Genomic DNA, 20,002 nt, shown 5'->3' with positions numbered 1-20,002 from the left:
ATGTGGAAGTGGAAATATTCACAACAACAAATATAAAAAAAAGATGTATTTATTTTAAAAAGACAAACCAGAGCGCAGCTCTGATTGATCACAAATCACATCACAGCTGAAGTTGATCGTGTTACTATGGCAACTACAGACCATGATATGAACATGTGGTTGTGAAAAATGGAATTTCACAGTGTGTGATTCACTGTTTTAAAGGCTAACAGACCAAACAAGGCACGCAACACCTTCAGAGTGTTGTGTATTTAAAATCAGAAAAATGGATCTGGACTTCTTTTTTCTTCTTCTTCTTTTAAATTTATTCTTTACTTCTCTTTGGCACCAGAGCTTCAGTTCAGATTAACGGCCCTCAGTCTCATCAGCACACACTCCACAAAAACACACACGTTAACAGTTGTAAACATTAAAACAACAAGTATTTAAATAATCCGTTTTTGGACAGCAGTCAAACTGCTGACAGTCGATGCTGGAAACGTTTTTTTATGTCATGATGTTACACACTTTGATGCATCCCCAGCCGCCAAAAGACACACACAACTACGACAACATATAGCACAAATGATAAGTCTAAATTCAGATCTATGACTAAACAGTCAGGAAAGTCTTGGGATCAACGCTGTTTCAGTCATTAATGATCTGCTATTAATGAATTATCAGCAAGTATTCTCAGTCAGGCCTGTCTGTACTTATGAGACACATTTGGGCTCAAAGATGCCGGCCAGCAGCGTCTGTAAATCAGATCAGTCACGGGACAGACAAACTGTACAAGGCTCACAGGAGGAAAAACCATAACTCCACACAGTTCTCCTCTCCCATCAGTGCAAAGTAAAAAGGCTCCTGATTTGTGCAGCTGCACAGCTTCCTTCATCTAAACCAGATGAAGCTTCTCACTGCACCAGCCAAGACCTCAGCAATGAGCCATGTTGTTTGCAGTGTTAATGCACATTGAAGTTAAAGGCTTGAAGGTCAGATAGCCATGGGGCCTCTCCTGGTGAAGGTGCAATCCCACATAATGCCATCTCCACTGGGAAGATGGCTAGAGGGTAAGAGGACCCGCGTGAACCAGTGACTGAGGTGCAGAAGAAACCAACGAAGGACATTTACACACTTCATCATTCATTTTAAATGTTGTTATGAAAACAAAATACCCTGATGATCTGTGGAGGATATCAAGAAGTCTGAACTCACCTTCTTTTCTCTACACCAAACAGTAACTTCCAGTTGTTCATTTTTCCACTGTGGTATGGATTTCTGAACACCTGCATTGGAAAAGAACAGACATTCACTGTTGGAAAGTGTTTATCAGAAGTCATTCATTCATCCCAGCATCAGTTTACACTGAATATGTAGCCTGGATTGTGTACAGAGTGTACGTACCTTTCCATTCTCCTTCAGTCTTCTGGCCTCTTTGCGGTTGATGTGCCGCTCCACACTTGTTTCTCCTCTACTGATGAGAATGGCATGCCAAAGGGTGAGTCCTCCAAGAGCTACTGCCACTGAGCTGCAGAGAAGAAGGAGGTTAACAACACATATCAGTCTAAGCTGTCTGCAGAAGGTCATCAGCTTTTAGAAAGTGTGGCTCACCTGGTCAGTACCCAGAGGAAGATGACGCTCTTATGAGCAGTGGTTTCTCTGAAGGTGTAGTCTGGAGGAGGTGTCTGATAGTAACTCTGAAAGGAACAGGAAGGAGGCGGTGATCAACACATTCAATGCAACACGGGTAATTGGAATTCAAATCCTCGAGCTGTTTGTTTACCAGCTGGGGCACTTTCTAGATACTTAACTAGGAGGTAAAGATCAGAAGGAAAAGCTCGTTTTCAGGTCTCCCGTTTCACCACCGGAGCTCAATTTCAAACACCTTACTGCGTCTGACAGGTGCTGCTCTACAAAACATTACATAATCTGAAACTACATAACACACTCAAAAGCTAACAAGCACAAAAACTGTAGTGTCTGGGAGGAAAAGGTGAAGACTGTGAGGATGAGGCGGGTCTTAAATAGGGCAGGGGGCAGTGGCCGGCTTACTCCATTTTCCCCAAGACAAACACACAGGAGGCCCAGGTGGAACCCTGGGGCCGTCACAAACAGCAAGGCAAAAAAAAAAAAAACACCGCCTCACCTCTATGGCATTGTAGGCCTCCAGAAACAAGTCCCTGCTGCTGATGCTGCAGTAGATGCAGCCAAGGGTCATGTAGAGGCAGAAAGAGAAGAAGTAGCGGTGGTTGAAATGGCCCACGCAGTTGTTCAACCAAGCTGGAAATGTGTTCAGTTCAATATGCACCAAAAGTGGAACATCACATGACACTTAAATAAATAACATTAATTGTAATGTGACTCTCCCTGGAGTTTTTAAAGGATACGACAGTGGTGGTCCATCTTCAAAACACAGCTGTAACACAAAGGAAATATTTCACCCATCTATAGGTTAAAAACCCACCGCTGACTCCTCTGTACAATTATCTGAGGGTCTTACATGTTGCAGATGCTACAGTGGTGCGTCCTTGGCGGTTTTGGAGTGATACATTTCTTACAGATGGACACAGAAGGGATGTGAATTTTGTCCTAAATTAAAAAAAGCAACAAAAAAAATGAATGTAGTGTCTCATCACTTCATACAAAGCAATCATAGCTACACCTTCCCTATGCTACCTTGGGTGGGTGTCCTGGAGAGGTGGTGGTGGCCCTGTAGTAATGAAAGACCACCATGATGAGAAGCCAGTGACCGCAGCAGAGGTGCCAGACAATCCAGTGGACCGCGTAACTGCTGAGGATTGTGGGTAGGACAAACAAGTAGATGATGATCACAACTGAGGATGTCAGCATGGTCACCAGACAGACAAACACCTGGAGAGAGAAAAGGAAGTAATGTAGGTATAAAAAGTAGCGTGGAGAGGGGTGAAATAAAAGAAAAGACAGCTTACCACTCCAAACCAGCGCGTCACATTGTCCACAATCCAGTAGATGGGTTCGAACGCACAGTCCAGAAGTGTGTCTGAGTTAGTGAGACTGTTGTAATACAGCGACTGAAGCAGCAGTTTGCTGTAACTCCACAGCTCCAGCAACCTGCCGCTGATCCAGGGTTTGCTCCCCCCGCCTCGGCCTCCCCTCTGCAGGTGGCACAGCCGGCACCAACGCAGAGCCAGTCGCATTGCCCGGGAGAGCTGCCACCTCCAGCTGCTGCCCATACGCATACCACCACCTCCACCTCCGCCCCTGCCTGCTCTCCTAAACGCTCTGCCTTCCAGACACACACAGACACACAGACACACACTCCAGCAGTTACAAACACAGGCTGCGTAAAACAGCAGCTCCTCGTAACGCAGCCTGATGGTCAGTGAGGTCTCCATTTCAACTTCCTTAGTGCCAGAGCTCTTTAAAAAACAGTAACCAACAGGATAATTCTAAAGCTCAGACACAAAAGAAGAGCCGGCAAGAAAAACATCCACTCTCTGAAAGTGGACCCTTTCCTAGAAGGTCACTCAGGTATAATGACAGCATCCCCTGTGTGACATATGTCCATCAGAGCAAATGAGGACAAGAGCTATCCAGTAATGAGCAACAGTCCATCAGCCCTTACACCTAAATTTCTCCTGTTAATAATTCACAGCAAATCCAGATCTGCAGGCCAAAACTTCTTAGAAGCTAGCAGGGGTGATGCAGAGTGGTAACCCTGTAAGAGCTAAATGCAAAGGGATGAATGTCTTAAGAAGGGAATAAAGTGGCTACCTGATCCTGAGGCATCATTTCATGAAAGTGAGTATTAGTTACACAGATAAGACTTGTTCAGGTGCTCCAAAATAGGATGGCATTAATAATGAGAGATGCTAATCAAGAACCTTTAATAGACAGTGACTGTAAGGCCAGGCAACAAGCTGCCATCTTTCCATTATTTTATCTACACCAGTGTTAAATTACAATGCATCTGCATTTGGTCAACATGTTGTTTTGCATACACACTGTTAGCAAATGCGTATCTGAAAAGGGCATCGAATGTGACACGTGCCATCTGTCAGAGTTCAACACAATGCCAATGAGTATCTTCATTAAGAGCTTCTACCCACAACATTAATAAATTGTGACCACATTAATTCAATAACATCAGCGTAATTACGTTTCACACATATGGAAACCCAGTTTATCTGAGGAAAAAGACTCTCGTTGGAACATGGCCATTGCTGAAACTTGCTAGTTAGGGCGTTGAAGGTTGAATTAAACATCTGATGATGTAATGGCTGAGATCAATATTAAAATGTGAGAGAAATAAATATGAGAAACTTAACACCCTCTGAGGACACACAGAGTCTGAGGCTGCATAGCGAGGCAGCTGTCCAACTGAAGAGATTGTTTAACCACATAATGTTAATCTCTGTGTTGTGTACCTGGCAGTCAGAGGGAACATGAGAGAGTGGCACACAGAGTGGCACTGCAGTCTCTATGGCAACTCGCTGCCCTAAATCTGGTCTTAGAAGAAAGGGAGCTCACCGACTGAGTGTCTAACTGTAATGAGCTTTACTTTGTCCTCTTCCTCCGCACTGTCTCAGTCTCTGACTCAGAGAGGAGGAAGAAGAGGATTTGTCTACCTCTATTTTTTTTTACTTTATCAAGGATTAAAGCAAACATTTACATGATACATCTTTACTGACTGTTGTTGTTTATATGATGGAGCTGTCTGGAGTCACGAGTCACTCAGCACAGAGGCATTATAGTGTAACTATTTTTTACAATCCATGAAGTATCAACTAATCAATCATTCATGGATAAGTGAAGATAAATAAGCACCTGACCAATCTCAGTGATGGAGCTGCACAGTTGTATTTTGATCTTTAAATAAGCTGTAAGGCTGCTGGACTGCAGCAATAAAAACGTTTTACAATCTCTTCATCGCTGTTCCTTCATTTACTGAACACAGCTACAAACTGCAGCAATGTCTGAATCTTTACAGGAACTTAAACATTCACCAAAGCTCCTGTTTTAATGGATTTTCACTCAGTTTTGCAAGGCTTCCTTTGCTTTCTCCCTTAGGACAATGCCTTACTTCTCCAGAAGTGTCAAGTTGAAATGACTAACTTGTGACTACATGTTTCATTTTGGTAGCTGCATATTTACTTCTAGTAAATGTGCTTCTTGTCTTGAGCTTTTACTGCTAATAACTTTACATGACAGCAGAACAGGTTGTTATTTACATTTCTGAGGTATTGGCAGGATGTTGGATGTTGTACTCCTGGTGCATGATATACACATGATATACAACAACAACAACAACAACAACAACAACAACAACAACAACCTATTTAAGACTATAGGAACAAGCAATAATGGTGTTCAGTTGCTATCTGCATGCATACTCTATCTCAGATCACATTGATAGATGGATGATAGATGAGATTTTAAGATGACACTTGAATAAACATCACCCACAAAACAAACAGGTTCGTCCATAAGGAGGTAGGCAGTTCAGTGAGACAGAGCAATGTGACAAATGTCGCAAATGCCACAATTAATATATAAAAACCTGACGTGTTACACTAGAATACGACATATTTATCCAATTTAGACAACTGGTATCAGAGCATTTCTCCAGTTTGCTACAATTTGTTATGCTTCAACGTTAGCTAGCTAACAGCTAGCTGCCCGCAGACTCCTCCAGACACCAACCTAAACAATTCCTTCAAAATAAATCAATTGTACACCAACACGGAACACATTTATCAGTGACACGTTTTACCTTGTTAGGGGGGAACCGGGCAGACAAGCCTGCGGTGCTACGGTCAGGTCATGGTGAGGAGAAACTAGGAGCTGTAAGGTCTCTACTGACTGCAGCAGACCGACGGTACAGAGCGGCGAGCTCACAGAGATCGTATATGAAACAGATGCTCGTCGCTAGTGCTAAACAAAAAGTAGCAAATGTTTAAAACACGTTGTCAATACACATATATATTTTATTCCTCCTGACACGCCAAAGCTCTGTAATAATTACCCGACAAGAGTAGACCATCAACCAGTTAACCTGAAAGCAAAAATATTTCAGTGCCAACAATATAATTCCGAAGTGGCACCTCTTTTTGTTTCTTCTATCTTCTCTGGGAGAAGCGCTTGGGAGCACGCAGTGCATCATGGGAGATGTAGTTGTATTTTGTAACAACATTTCAGTGAAACGTCTCTAAAAATTGAACTATCGCTATTACAAATCACAACAGTCCTGTTTATATATACTCAATAGCAGCAACTTAATGTGTCCGTAACAAATATATAACAAACTGCCCGTTTGGAAACAAAAACAGCGATTTACCCAAATTTAGCCGAACCAGGAAGTGTCATGTGATGTAGAAAAATGGCAGCGGTACAGTGGTAAGATGCAGTTTCTCGTTAGAAAACTCGTTCGCTATCAAGATAAATCTGTTAACATTATTAATCTATTGGTTGTATACGATGGTTAATAACATATATACAGTGCAAAAGCGTGTATCGCGCAGCTAATTATGAGTTTAGGCTACAGATACAATGCTAACTGTGTTTTGCAGGGTTTCTCTATTAGAATGTAACAGTTTTGTTTTTGCTGTATTATGGCTGTCTCCCTTGTTTATGGTATGACTGTAGGATTATAAAGCCTGTGGATTATAATGCTTTAATCCAGCATACTGGTTCAATTTGCCAGTGTGTTCATATATAGGGTAACAGTAGTTTATAACATATGTTTTACGACCTGACCTTTGTCTCCCATGATGAAAACTGTCTTAATGTGTTTTAATCAGCAGCTGATGTAAGTGGGACTAAATAAGCAGCATGTCTGCTCTTCTGTGTGTCTAACCAGGCGTTCCCGTGGACGCAGCTATGATGCAGAGCTTCAGAGGTGTCGCACAGAGGCAGCTGCCATCGAGTTTGGAGACTACCATCCTCTGAAACCCATCATGGTATCACTGTCCTCATGCAGCTTTAGCATGCAGAACATCTGTGTCTGCATCATAAATTTAATCCTCTGACTCCCATCTCCTCTCCATCCAGGTGACGGATACAAAGACTCGCCGTGGAGCACGTAAAGGCAGCACCTCCTCTACTTCGTCCTCCTCGTCCTCTGCACCCTCGGACCCCCTCAGTTCCATGCTGGACGGGACTGACCCCCTGTCCATGTTTGCTGCAGCCTCTGCAACAGACACACCAGCCATGTCACACAGCAGCTCAACTGGGGTTAGTTTACACTGCATGTAAAACATTACGCTAAAAGACGTAACCGACATAATAATAAGAGATGATGTACTTCCAGGACATTGGGAAGAAGAGGAGGGAGAAGGAGGAAGAGGCCGTGGGGCCAGACTTTGAACCCTGGTCATCGAAGCGAGGGGATATCTTGGCCAGGTTCACTACCACTGAAAAACTCTCGATTGTGAGTTGCCCTTCATTATGATCTATCATCAGAATTATGCTACAGTTTTTATTTTATTTTATTTAACCTTGCCTAAACACAGGCACTAATGAATGGATGCTTTTTGCCTAATGTATAATAGAGATTTTTAAATCAGTCTGGAGTGTATTCCAGGCTGAGGGGGCAGAGTAGCTAAAGGCCCGCTTTCCTAGCTCAGTCCGCACATGAGGGACCTGCAGGTGGTAAATGCCACTGGAGCGTAGGGCATAGTGGCTGGTAGTTCGCTGGAGAAGAGCACACAGATAAGGTGGAGCCAAACCAAGGAGGGTTTTATAGATCAATGCCATCCAGTGGGTGTGCCTCCTTGTGCTCAGGGAAGGCCACTCAGCTTTGGCATACAGTTCAGGTGAGGCGGGTACAGCCAGTCACAAACCTCAAGGCACAGTGAAAAACAGTGTTCAAGGACTGGAGGCATTTGGACGACGCAGTCATGTAAACAACATCACCATAGTCAATCAGTGGTAAAAAGGTTGCCGATACCAGAAGTCTGTGGGCTCTGAGAGAAAAACAACATTTGCTCCGAAAATAAAACCCCAGCTTCACCTTCAGTTTGTGGACTAAGTTTGAAATATGTGGTTTGAATGACAGCTGAGTCAAGTACGAATCCGAGATATTTATAGCTGGTGACCAGTTCAATTTGTTTTCCTTGGTGTTGTTATTACCGGCACGTTATCCTGTCCTCTACACCTTGGTGAGAATGCCATCACTTTTGTTTTCTCTGCATTTAAAACCAAGTTCAATGATTGCAGATGTAATTGAACAGTGTTAAAAGCAGACTGTAAAAACTCAAAGGCTTGTGCAAGTGAAGCAGAGCAGCAGTAAATGACTGTGTCATCAGCATAAAAGTGATAAGTGGCATTTGACAGATTAAAACACATATTATTAATATAAATAGAAAATAAAATAGGTCCTAAAACTGAGCCCTGTGGCACTCCCCTTGTGATCCCCAGAGAAGACGATACAGAACCCGCCATTTGCACACACTGGGATCTATTTGAAAGATAGTTGGCAAACCAAGCAGTTCTTGTCTTAGATATCATTTACCATAAATAACCATGTTTTAGACTATTCATTTGAATTTCTTTATCTTCACAGAATCTCTTCATGGGCTCTGATAAAGGTAAGACCTCTTTTAAAAAAAAAAAATACATTTTCATTCTACTTTGTACTTCACATCACTTCTTCATCCTTCACCAGGAAAAGCCCCCAGTCCGGGATCATCAGCTGTTTCAGAGAAAGTTCGCACTCGCCTGGAGGAGCTAGATGATCTGGAGGAGGTGTGGCGGCCTGCACAGCTGTATGTGGTCTTTATAAGGACTGCCATGCTTATCTAAATATTATATTATCTGTGTATGTTCAGGGCTCCCAGAGGGAGCTGCTGAACCTCTCCCAGCAGGATTATGCCAACCGGATTGAGGAACTGAACCAGTCCCTGAAGGAGGCCTGGGCCTCCGACCAGAAGGTCAAAGCCCTGAAGATCGTCATTCAGGTAATGTGGCAGAAGTTTGACAAACTGGTTAATTTGTGGTGATGTATATTGGTCACCCTGGCATTGATGTGTGTTTCAGTGCTCCAAGCTGCTGTCGGACACCTCTGTGATCCAGTTCTACCCCAGCAAGTTTGTCCTCATCACTGATATCCTGGACACTTTTGGTGTGTAAAGAGGCCTGTGTTCAATCCTTTAAAATACTGTGAGCAGGTTTTCTGACTATACTGTTGTTTGTTGATAGGCCGGTTAGTGTACGACAGAATCTTCACCATGTGTTCAGACCCACAACCCCTACCAGGTACAGGTGCAACTATCCAGCCGTTGACCTTACTGACCTTACCCTACTTTCTGAGGTTAACATTATATTTTATGTTTTGCATCAGATGGCTTCACAGTTGAAGATGTGAACGACACAGCAAAGGAGACGTGCCTCAACTGGTTCTTTAAGATCGCCTCCATCAGAGAGCTCCTGCCCAGACTGTATCCTTCATCGCTGTCACACAGCTCAGATATGCCAGATCGTCACCAATGTTTTAGATCGATTAACCTTGACTGTAATCCTGCAGGTATGTTGAAGCTGCCATCCTCAAGTGCAACCGCTTCCTCAACAAATCGTCAGTCCTTTATTTATCAGTCTTTTTGCCTTAATATAATGTACAAAATATCCATATTAAATAATCCTAAACTAAAATAAAACGTTTACTTTCCTGGTCTTCCACAGTGGCATCCAGGAGACACTCCCTCGATTGACAGCCATGATCAGAGGGATTGGAGATCCTTTGGTGGCTGCATATGCCAGAGCTTACCTCTGCAGGGTGAGACACCTTCAAATCTTTATGCTTGTTTCTGTCTCACATCTTCTGAGACATCCTCTATCTCTTTGCCTACTGTTCTTGTATGTTTCACAGTCTTTTCTTTGTAATCCAGAATGTGATGAAAGTCTTTTCTCTCTTTCTTTCTAGGTGGGCATGGAGGTGGCGCCACACCTAAAAGACAGCCTGAACCAAAACTTCTTTGACCTGCTCGGCACCTTCCGGCAGATCAGCGGAGAAAGCGTCCGGAACCAGCTGCTCCTGCAGAGAGTGGAGGTGCCCGAGTACCTGACACTCTACTCTCCTGCCATCAACTGGATCCTGCAGTGTATCGCCTACAGAGCTCCAGAGGTATTTGTGTATTCAGACTGAAATATGTTGACAAGTCAAGCTTGGTCTAACTCACTTAGATTTCTGCTTTTGTTTCTCAGCCTCTGCTGATGGAGATGATGGAGAGATGCAAGACAATGGCAAATAAGTGAGTGGCTATTTAGCAAAATAATAAAGACGTGACAGAAGTTTAAATAGAAAGCTAATAAATATTCCTGTTTCCTTCAGCGCCTTGCTTCTGAATTCAGTCATGAGAGCATTCAGACCTGAGTTTGTCGCAGCCAGAGCCACTGATTTCATTGGGATGATCAAAGACTGCGATGAATCCGGTTTCCCAAAGGTCTGAACCTAAGCAGGTGAAACACCAGTTAATGTAAATATTCACGTCTTACATAGACATTCCATTTCCATTTCAGCATCTGCTGTTTGGATCTCTGGGTCGCAGTTTGGCTTGTGCAGATCCTCCAGAATCTGAGAGGCTGACGATCCTGAACGAAGCCTGGAAGGTCATCACCAAAGTCCGCAGTCCTCAGGTTGTGTGACATCAGCACTCACATCACAAAGACTGTTCTTCCAGTCATAATGTCTCACAATATGAATCTTTATTTGTGTTTTTCAGGATTACATCAACTGTGCTGAAATCTGGGTGGAGTTCACCTGCCGACACTTTACAGTGAGTGAAACATGGTCGGATCTGTTGTTATTATGTGTGATTACGTCACTGCTTCAAACTCCTCCTCTCTTTTCACTCCAGAAACGTGAGGTCAACACGGTTCTGGCGGACATCATCAAACACATGACGCCTGACCGTGCCTTCGAGGATGCCTATCCTCAGGTTAGCTGCCTTGTGTCTAAACCACTCTCCCTGTTCTCCTCTCCATCACCTCTGTTGTGACCGTTTTGTTGTTGTTCTGCCTGTAGCTGCAGTCGGTCATCAGGAAGATTCTCACCTACTTCCATGACTTCTCCGTCCTCTTCTCCATGGTGAGCAGTTTGAAAAGCATGAAGAACTCGTTAGAACAATAAGCCTCCCACCGCTGACATTTTATCCACTACTGTGTCCCTCAGGAGCGTTTCCTGCCTTTTTTGGACATGTTCCAGAAGGACAGTGTGAGGGTGGAGGTCTGCAAATCTATCATGGAGGTCTTCATCAAGTAAGAGGCTGTGAGATGTGTTTAGTCTGTGACAGGAAGCGGTGCATTCTCAGAGATTTCTTGATTTCATTCTGGTGTTTTGTCTCCTGCAGACAACAGGTGGAGCTCACCAGGGACCCGGTCATCCTCAACGCCATGCTGCACATCTGCAAGACAATGCACGACTCAGTCAAGTAGGGTTACTTGTTTGTGTGTTGTTCTCCGGGTCTGGTGGTCTGATGTGCAGACAGTAATCTCTCCTCTCTTTGTCTTTGCAGTGCTCTTACTCTGGAGGATGAGAAAAGGTCTTTGTCTCTGCTGATCATTGGCTTCATACGCATGGTGAGACTTTAACGTGGTCGAGAAATCACATGCCTTTCAAATGAAGTCTGTTTTTACAGTCTTGGGTCTGTTTGTGGGGTCAGGTTTCGTTTGGTCGGGACTTTGAGCAGCAGCTAAGTTTCTGCGTGGAGGCCAGAGCCACCTTCTGTAACCTGGAGCCTGTGCTGGTGCAGCTCATTCACGTCAGTATCAATCCGTAAATATTTTATATTGATGCAGAAAAAAACACAGTATTCATGTTTTTTTTTTTTTTTTTTAATGGAACTTCACCAGACGGTGAACCAGCTGGCCATGGAGACCAGGAGGGTCATGAGAGGGAGTCACTCCCGAAAAACTGCAGCTTTCGTCAGGGTGAGTGATTAGGCCACTGTGCCTTCCAACAGGAAGACATTTTTATAGTACGAAGGGGACAAGGAGCCCCTTAGAAGGCAGTTGCTAAATCCTGGGTTTGCATGTCCTCTGTCCTCCAGGCGTGTGCTGCCTACAGTTTTATCACCATCCCGTCTCTCAGCAGCATCTTCAGTCGTCTTAGCCTTTATCTGCTGTCTGGTCAGGTGGCATTAGCCAACCAGTGCCTCTCCCAGGGTAAGCAGCTGCTACATTTGAGACTTCATAATATTTCCTTCCTTTTTATCACATTTTAGTTGTCTCTCTTCTCCCGTCTACATCTCTTGCAGCGGATGCATTCTTTAAGGCAGCAGTCAGTATTCTTCCAGAAGTCCCTCGCTCCATCAGCGTGGAGGGGAAGCTTCGCTCATCTGAGGCATTCCTGCTGGACTTCATCAACAACTTCTTGGCAACACTGCTGGTTGTCCCGGTAACACTCTTATCAGCATCCCAGTGCAGGAACATCACATCCTTACTATTCCGCTTAGACAGCTCAACTGTATGCGTGTGATTGCAGGACCATCCAGAGCATGGGGTGCTCTACTTAGTTCGTGGTCTCCTAAACATGGTCCAGGATTACACCTGGGAGGATAACAGTGATGCGAAAGTGCGGGTTTACGTCAGTGCTCTGCCTCTGCTGGCTGCAATGAGCCAGGAAGCCTATCTCTACTCCATCCCTAAAGGTAACAGCACACACACACACACACACACACACAGAATGAATGAATGATTTGTTCACTCACTTCTTGTATTTACTGTTCTTAGTGGACTCCAATGAGACACTATATGGAGGAGACCCCAAGTTCTTATCAGAGATTAACAAGCTGTGTGAGACTCTGATTGGACAGATCCTGGACCATCTGAAGGTGCTCGGTCGTGATGAGGTGAGACCAAGAAATTCATTTTCTTTGCTAAAGTTTCCAAAAATGATCCTTTGTATAATACAACCAAAAATAAGATAGTACTTTCATGGAAAAGCATTGTAGTGACACACTCTTCCCACACTCCAGCAGCAATGTGCACGCCGCCAAGGCGCCCTAGCCTTCTCTTTGTTTGGTGTCCTCTTGGCTCACGGTGACCTGAGGAACAACAAGCTGAGCCAGCTGGCCATCAACTTGTGGAACCTCAGCCACAAACATGGATACTGTGAGACACGGGTCTCTGTGAGTCTCCAGATTTCTTAAGCAGCTCTACATATAATGACAATTTTAATGTTTAAATAATGACCAAAAAGACGTAAGACCTGATCAATGCTATACGTCAAAGTAGAGGACATTGATCTGGATGTAAATACACAGGAGTGACTTTTTACACCCAACAACATGCAGTCCTGATCTAACTGTGAGAACTGTAACTGGCCTCCATGCTGTTTTGTAGCACTTCTAACTTCTAGTTTCTTATTGTCTGCTTTAGGTACGGACTCTGGAGTACACCAAACACCTGGCTCAGCAGCCTGACATGTCTCACCTGTCAGATACAATCCAGAGGCTTGCACTACAGTCCCGGACCTGAACACCACCAACACCACCCTAAATGTTTGTAAAATAATCCAAGAAAAATGTCCAGAATTTCTGTAAATAAAAAAACTTAACAATTACTACAATGTAGTTTAAAATGCCTTCATCAGATTACACTGAATTTACTTTGAAATGCGTTGACTGTCCAAGGCTGCAACATGTTTCCCCTTGTGTGCAAACCACAAGAGATATTCAATAACTTAGCAACCCTAAAACAGGACCTGCTCGGGCAGAGCACCGACGCTGCACACACCACAATATCAGGAGCTGAACAGGCACACTCCAAACCACTGATAAGCAAAAGCCTCACCACAAAGTTCATGGTGCAGTGCTGTAGGTTCCCTCATACATGACCTACAGTACACTAAAACACACCACAGGATATAAATGGAAGAAATGAAACGGAACAGGACGGCATTGGTTTCAAGACATTTTCAAACTCTTCTCATTTGTAGTTTATTTACTCCATTAGTGAACTGCTGAAAAGGCAAACACTCCGCTTTAGTTCTCAAAAGGACAAAAAACAAAACAAAAACAAATGCAAACAGCTGTGATGTTGATGCACATACCTTTGGTCACACTCTTTTCCTGGTAATTACAGGAAAAATCAGACTTTCAGGTGAGCAAACCAAGAGTTTTAATTCCTTCTCCTGACATCTAAAGTGTGACGTTCTGTAACAATGCAACCATGACACCAGCTTTTAGCCTGAATTTTCCTTTAGATGGTCGAGCTCAGTAGTGTAATGGAGAGGTCTGATTCTAAAGTGGAGCCTCTCAAGTCAGTCTCAAGTGTGTTGTTTTTTTTGAGGTGTTATCAATTATACCGTTTCTGTTCTGAGCGGTTTTAATTTAAATACCATACAATTGTACACATGTTTAGGTTACAACTGTCTCATTCTGTTGCTTCAGTTGTTTTTTTTATTCTCATGATTTTATTAATATTGGCCATTTGAGGCTTCTGTAGATCAAATAAAGACAAACAAAGTAAACAAACATACTCTACACTGGAAGACCTCTGGACTGGATTCCTAGATTCGGGGCATTTTTTTTGGAAATCTTAAAAGATAATATGAGAGCAGTTGGTGCACAGTTTGATTGAATGTCACTATGAGGACAAAAAGAAGCTGAGGAATGAATGAAGTATTTAAAAAAAAAATAATAATACTGTGTTCTCTGTGGGCAAAATACGAAGTTTTCTACTGATAAACGGCAGCTATTGTGTGACGTGTGATTCTTTTTATGCACTGGCTGTGCTACTGATCTGCCTCCAAGAGGAACTGCTGGATAGAACTACCAAAGAAGAGGGAGGGAACTAACAAATAGTAAACTGTAAAGCAGCAGGTTTAAATATTAGCATCTTTATCACATGCAACGCAAGTTTCAGCTCAGCAGACAATTTCACAGTGTCTTCATTCCTCTCTAAGTGCTTCTGTCACTGCTAGTAGCCATTTTTCCCCACACACACACACACACACTCTCACATACAAACAATTCGTCTTGGAGATATAAAGGAGCAGATCAGCCAGAGCACAGAACAATGCCGGACCATTTCATTGGAGCTCTTTACAGACAGTTGTGTTTGAGAAATGACACTACAATCTACACAACAAGACGGTTTGTGTGGTTGATATTTAAGACGCACGACCTCTTGACAATAGCTTTTATGTCCATAAAGCTAAAGAGATGAGATGCTGAGATGTTGCCTTGGCTAAAAGTATAATTCATTTACTACTGAAATAAGAGACATGTAATGAAATAAGTTGCTGAAAAGTGCCAACAGCAGCTACGCTGAGCTCTGTGACGCAAACAAGACAGCTGGAGAACAGTAGTGAGTTGATGAACCCTTCTTATAATGATGTAACCAACATTAATATGAGGGGTTACACATGTGATGCTGTCCTACCTGCTGTGAGACTCAAACTATTCCCCTTCACAGGAAGAGAGCACTTTGTTTAAATACCATACAGAGTCCCAAACTAAGAAAAAAAAAGAGATGATTACAATAAAATATATTCTTACAACAATTCAACACGGGAAGAGTTTGCAGTTTGGCGCAGTCAGTCCAGGCAGTGCTGAGAGGGATGTTTTTGGCGGCGTCATACTTGTTCTGATTCTTGGACTTGGATGATGGAGGGAGTTTAGTGAAACAGCACGCCACTGAAAACACTGACCAGCACCTCGCTCTGCCCCCACTGTGCGAAGTGGTCTTCCTCTTTTCTTTTCTTTTTTTTTTTCTTGTGTTTGTTTGTTTGTTTGTTCGCATCATCCTGGGCTGCAGGCTCAGTCTAGTTCTATGGGGCTGCTGTCCTCCTGGGCTTCTTCAGCCCCATCATCATCTTCACCTGAACCCATTAGGCTGTTCAGCAGATTTCCTGTAGAAGGCAACATACTGATCGTCATTCTTTCATCAAATTAAATCAAAATATATTGAATGGTGCAGCCTAAAGCATTTGCATTGTTAGCTCTATTGAAGCAGTAGGCTAAACAGAATTATTTGAACACATCTGACATGTGTCAGATTTCTAGGTTTTAGATTTCTATTGCATTTGAACAACTGTCAACTCACCTAGGAGTCCACCGTATGAAGGGGACTGTTTGGGTGGAACACCAAAGAAAAGCTGTCCTATTCTGTCGAGATACTGACGACCCAGTAAATTGTCCAGAGGAACAGGAAAAGGCCGTAAAGATGGCATATATTAGGATTACAACCACAAACCCAGATCCATACATATAACGTAAATGGGACAACACTCACCTCATTATACATAGGGTCCCTCTTCAGTGAAGGCTGATATTGCTCACATAACACTGTGAAAACTGTTAATTTACCCCTGAAGACAAAAAAAAGAAGAGCCGTGCGTCATCAACTGGATTCTGGTGTTTTTATTTATAGATTTACTTTTACTAGGTATTAGAAGTACAAAATCAACAACAGTTAATCATTAGTCTTACAACAAGAGGTAGTTAGGTTTTGGAGATTTAAATACATTTCCTCACCCCTCCACTGCCAGCAGCAGAAACCAGATAAAGTTTAGTAGAGGCTGGACGAAGGGAGGGCCCTTCTCTATGGACGGGTGTTTCTCTGTGTACGTGCTGAACACCACGGAAGCACTGTTTTTGTTCTTTAAGCAGAGGAACCTGGAGTGTTTGAGAGATGAGTGAAGGACAACCGAAGTACAGAGGGGAGAGAGTAAATGTAAAAGAAGGAGAGAAAAAACATAGTACTGAATGAGTCGGAGCAAAAATAGAGAGAGCTATGGAGGTCTTTAAACAGCTGACAGGTGGAAAATGGATATGACTGCCGGTCTCACGCATCAATACAGCTTTCCCCCTACACACACAATTTCAGAATACTTCAACCAAAATCTAAAAAGACTGGATTACATTTACCGAGCTTGCAATAACTCTGGAGGAAAATGAACTTTTACAGTTAGGTGGAGCAGTTAAAACTGATGCTTCAAAATCTGTCGGTTCACTTACTGTAGGACGGCCTGCGCCACAAACATGTCGACCTCACTTCGGAAACCTCGTGATGCTGAATACTCCACAAGCATCTGCGCACAGCCCTCCCCGTCAGACGAATGCAGAAAGTGATAACGAGACTCACTGTAGTTTTGCTCTGGACACACAAACGTTTCACATTATAATTTCACTTAATTACCCTGTGAATTTGTTTTTAAATATTCTTTTTATAAACACTTGAGTACCTTTCCACAAAGTGACAGCCAACAACTGGTGTAATTTTGGGTGACCCAACTTGCCAGACCCTCCTGTGGACCATTTCAAGGCTCTGGACACAAATGCTACTCTCTCTGGAGAGTTCTGGTCCATGAGGCTGAACAGCTTAGCAAGGCCTTCTGCTCAACAACACACCCAAAGCAAAAACCACAAAGTAAACATAATAAAATAAATATATTCTACGTTCAGTGATCCGATGTGTTTCAGTTAAAAGAGCGTCAGTCACAGGCTGGGAAAAAAAAAAGACACATGCAAATGGAAACTTTTGTTTCTTGTCACCCACCTAATATTTCATCTTCAACCTTTGTCTCAGATTTCTCCAAAACCTCCAGCACCAGCATGGACAGATCTGCTGCACTGTTTTGCTGCAAAGCAAAATACAACCAGCTTAACACATAGTATCTGAACTAAGCTCTAAAGACAAGATCATCTTTGTTTTAAAGCAATACAGTGCTGTATGTACCTGGTTGTAGCTGAAGAAAAGCAGAGCACCATTGTACATCAGCTCCCGGGCCTCTGCATGTTTTGCCTGTGACATGTACCTGGCAGAAAATTATCAACATTACACATGAGATTAGCTTATTAAAATAGACACATGTCAAGAGCAGATAAAAGGCAAAAAGTAGGGATACTATGCCAACTCTGTGATATAAAGAAGACTGGGGTGTAATGGTGTGTGTAGAACATTTCATCTTATTTGCTAAACTGTGCTAGAGTTTCATCTCAGTTTAGCAAACAAGGCTATTTAATCAAGATCCATCCTGGTTATAAAAATTATTTGTAGGGCTTTTCACACATTGTTGGAGCAGAACGATATAATAGTTCACCACTAAGTGTCTGAACAGCTGATTCTTTCTAAATTAAGCTCATCTCGTGAACTCTCTGCCACTTTGTAAGTCAAGATAACAACATATCTTGTCACTATCACACAGACTGCGGCGAATGTGCTATGTGGCTAAGTGCTAACACAGCTGGACAGCTTCAACAGACACGCCAAGATATCGGCATTAGTTACAAAACAGACGGGAGTGATAATAAGTTCATTTTCATGTTTCACGTCATTTTTATAGCAACACATAAACAAACACTGTCTGACGCTTTGTCGTTCGCAGCATACTAAACGTAAATTCGGCTACTGTTAGCTTGCTTTTAGTAGTGTTGCTAATCATGTAGCTAGCTAAGTAGCCGTAGTCAGCAGCCCTGTTTTAAGACCGTAAAAAGATCGAAACGACGACGGGCCAAACAAAAACACGGACCGTCCTGAGTGGGAGGGTCCGCGGCGAAGTTAAACCAATCATAAACGGTCAGGTAGAGACCAAGGTTGACAGCAGAATGATCTGGAACAGGCAGGCCTCAAAGCCAAATGACAATTACAACTGCACCTAAAAGCACCACAGCAACAGCTCTTACCTAAAAAATAAAGTCCTGTACATTTGGTGTGCTTCATAGTAATCTCCCTTTTCTACACTGGCTCGCAGTTTGCCTTCAACCCTCTGTACGCCTCCACGGTTTCTGGCACTGGAGCACCTCAGACTCTCCGGCTCCGACATCGTCGCTCCTCTCTCTGCTGTACGAGTGTGTTGACAGAGCGAAGACGGAAATCGATGAACTAAATAGGCCCTTCTCGCTTGCCGTAGCCGGTGTAGTTTGTGGAATTGTTGATACAAAAAAAAAGTTATAGTAAATAATATAACCATGAAAATAGCACGAAATTAAACTGCCTTTAAAAATTAGATTACACATCATTTATATCGTGAAACAATGTATTTAACAAATGTTCAGAAATTCATTATCAAAATCATTAAAAATGTAAATATAACATAATATATATATATATATATATATATATATATATATATATATATATATATATATATATATATATATATATATATATATATATATATATATATATATATATATATATATATAATAAATAATATAATAAAAATATATAAATCATGTGATGAAGAAAGCAAAATACTGTTGAAGGGATTGCAGACACATTTATCTTACTATGTAATTTCCTTCTATATTTTTTATATGTTTGTATTTAGTTGCATTTTGTTTACATATAATCATTATGGATGCCATACACAGAATGAGGGTGTACAACAATTTAACATTGAGGTTAGATAATCTCTTCTCTCTCACATACACTGATTTTAATGTACAATACTATGTAATACTACATATCCACATGGACAATACACAACATGTGCAATATATTCAAATTTACAACATATACATGTGCAATATATTTTTTTTCCATACTTGTGTGTGCGCTGCCTCTGTGTTTATATTGTAAATATTTTTCTTAATATCTCTTTTTTAATATCTTTCATACATCTCTTTTTATACATTGCTTTTTTGCACTGAAACTGCTTGACGGCTTTAATCTCATTGCACTTGTGTATAGTGACAATAAAAAGACATTCTATTCTATTCGATTCTATTCTTCCAATAACTTTTATCTGTAAGACACACCTGTAACATTCGGAATAAAAGAAGTGCAGGACAAAAAAAATGAGAAGAAATTCTCTCCTCTTATTTTTTAAAAACAGATGATTGATCATAACATGCAGACTGATTTTTCAGCAGGGGTCTTACAAACCTGTGGCTTTCGCTCCTTGCAGAGTGAACGTATTTTGACACTAGAGGGCAGCAGAGACTGGAAATACAGGACCTGCCTGTCTCCATCTCCTCATCTCTCCACTTCTTCAAGTTAAACATAAATTATATTTTGATAAGGACAGTGTTGTGACTGACATGTGCCTATAATACTTGATTTTTTTTTTTACAGCGGAGTTGTAATAAACGTGTGGCAA

General features: G+C 42.2%; 3 protein-coding genes across 6 annotated transcripts; 1 reads left to right on the top strand and 2 right to left on the bottom strand.

Annotated features, from left to right (window-relative positions):
• Positions 1 to 37: 37 nt before the first annotated feature.
• Positions 38 to 5,877, bottom strand: zdhhc16b (zDHHC palmitoyltransferase 16b). 3 transcript variants are annotated; one of them, XM_028407805.1, is made up of 10 exons: positions 5,732 to 5,877; positions 2,928 to 3,240; positions 2,656 to 2,850; positions 2,480 to 2,568; positions 2,367 to 2,395; positions 2,126 to 2,259; positions 1,591 to 1,676; positions 1,384 to 1,507; positions 1,195 to 1,265; positions 38 to 1,075 (listed from the first exon to the last, which is right to left on the bottom strand). In XM_028407805.1, the coding sequence occupies exons 2-10, from the start codon at positions 3,195 to 3,197 to the stop codon at positions 973 to 975; spliced, it is 1,101 nt and encodes a 366-aa protein (XP_028263606.1). In that variant the 5' UTR covers positions 3,198 to 3,240; positions 5,732 to 5,877; the 3' UTR covers positions 38 to 972. The 3 variants fall into 3 exon arrangements, with proteins under 3 accessions (XP_028263606.1, XP_028263607.1, XP_028263605.1); XM_028407806.1 differs by having other exon boundaries at positions 2,928 to 3,244; positions 5,732 to 5,866; XM_028407804.1 differs by lacking the exon at positions 5,732 to 5,877 and having other exon boundaries at positions 2,928 to 3,255.
• A 387-nt stretch (positions 5,878 to 6,264) lies between these two features.
• vps35l (VPS35 endosomal protein sorting factor like) lies at positions 6,265 to 13,795 on the top strand. 2 transcript variants are annotated; one of them, XM_028407908.1, is made up of 30 exons: positions 6,265 to 6,354; positions 6,818 to 6,917; positions 7,009 to 7,191; positions 7,268 to 7,387; positions 8,522 to 8,546; positions 8,624 to 8,703; positions 8,787 to 8,915; positions 8,995 to 9,079; positions 9,157 to 9,213; positions 9,299 to 9,395; positions 9,482 to 9,529; positions 9,637 to 9,730; positions 9,878 to 10,078; positions 10,159 to 10,205; positions 10,286 to 10,397; positions 10,474 to 10,590; positions 10,677 to 10,730; positions 10,812 to 10,892; positions 10,979 to 11,041; positions 11,126 to 11,211; positions 11,304 to 11,384; positions 11,469 to 11,532; positions 11,616 to 11,714; positions 11,806 to 11,883; positions 12,003 to 12,117; positions 12,210 to 12,349; positions 12,437 to 12,602; positions 12,685 to 12,803; positions 12,933 to 13,082; positions 13,333 to 13,795. In XM_028407908.1, exons 1-30 carry the CDS (start codon positions 6,338 to 6,340, stop codon positions 13,429 to 13,431), a joined length of 2,907 nt encoding a protein of 968 aa, XP_028263709.1. In that variant the 5' UTR covers positions 6,265 to 6,337; the 3' UTR covers positions 13,432 to 13,795. The 2 variants fall into 2 exon arrangements, with proteins under 2 accessions (XP_028263709.1, XP_028263708.1); XM_028407907.1 differs by having other exon boundaries at positions 12,930 to 13,082.
• Positions 13,796 to 13,857: 62 nt separating this feature from the next.
• Positions 13,858 to 18,757, bottom strand: get4 (guided entry of tail-anchored proteins factor 4). The gene is made up of 9 exons (XM_028407909.1): positions 18,585 to 18,757; positions 17,638 to 17,716; positions 17,458 to 17,539; positions 17,144 to 17,293; positions 16,917 to 17,055; positions 16,434 to 16,574; positions 16,192 to 16,267; positions 16,003 to 16,075; positions 13,858 to 15,808 (listed from the first exon to the last, which is right to left on the bottom strand). The coding sequence occupies exons 1-9, from the start codon at positions 18,722 to 18,724 to the stop codon at positions 15,717 to 15,719; spliced, it is 972 nt and encodes a 323-aa protein (XP_028263710.1). The 5' UTR covers positions 18,725 to 18,757; the 3' UTR covers positions 13,858 to 15,716.
• Positions 18,758 to 20,002: the final 1,245 nt, after the last annotated feature.

The sequence above is a fragment of the Parambassis ranga genome, chromosome 6, assembly GCF_900634625.1.
Source record: "Parambassis ranga chromosome 6, fParRan2.1, whole genome shotgun sequence".
NCBI classification, from domain to species: Eukaryota; Metazoa; Chordata; class Actinopteri; family Ambassidae; genus Parambassis; species Parambassis ranga.
Note: the sequence above shows the minus strand (reverse complement) of the source record. Positions and strands in the feature narration are given on the sequence as shown.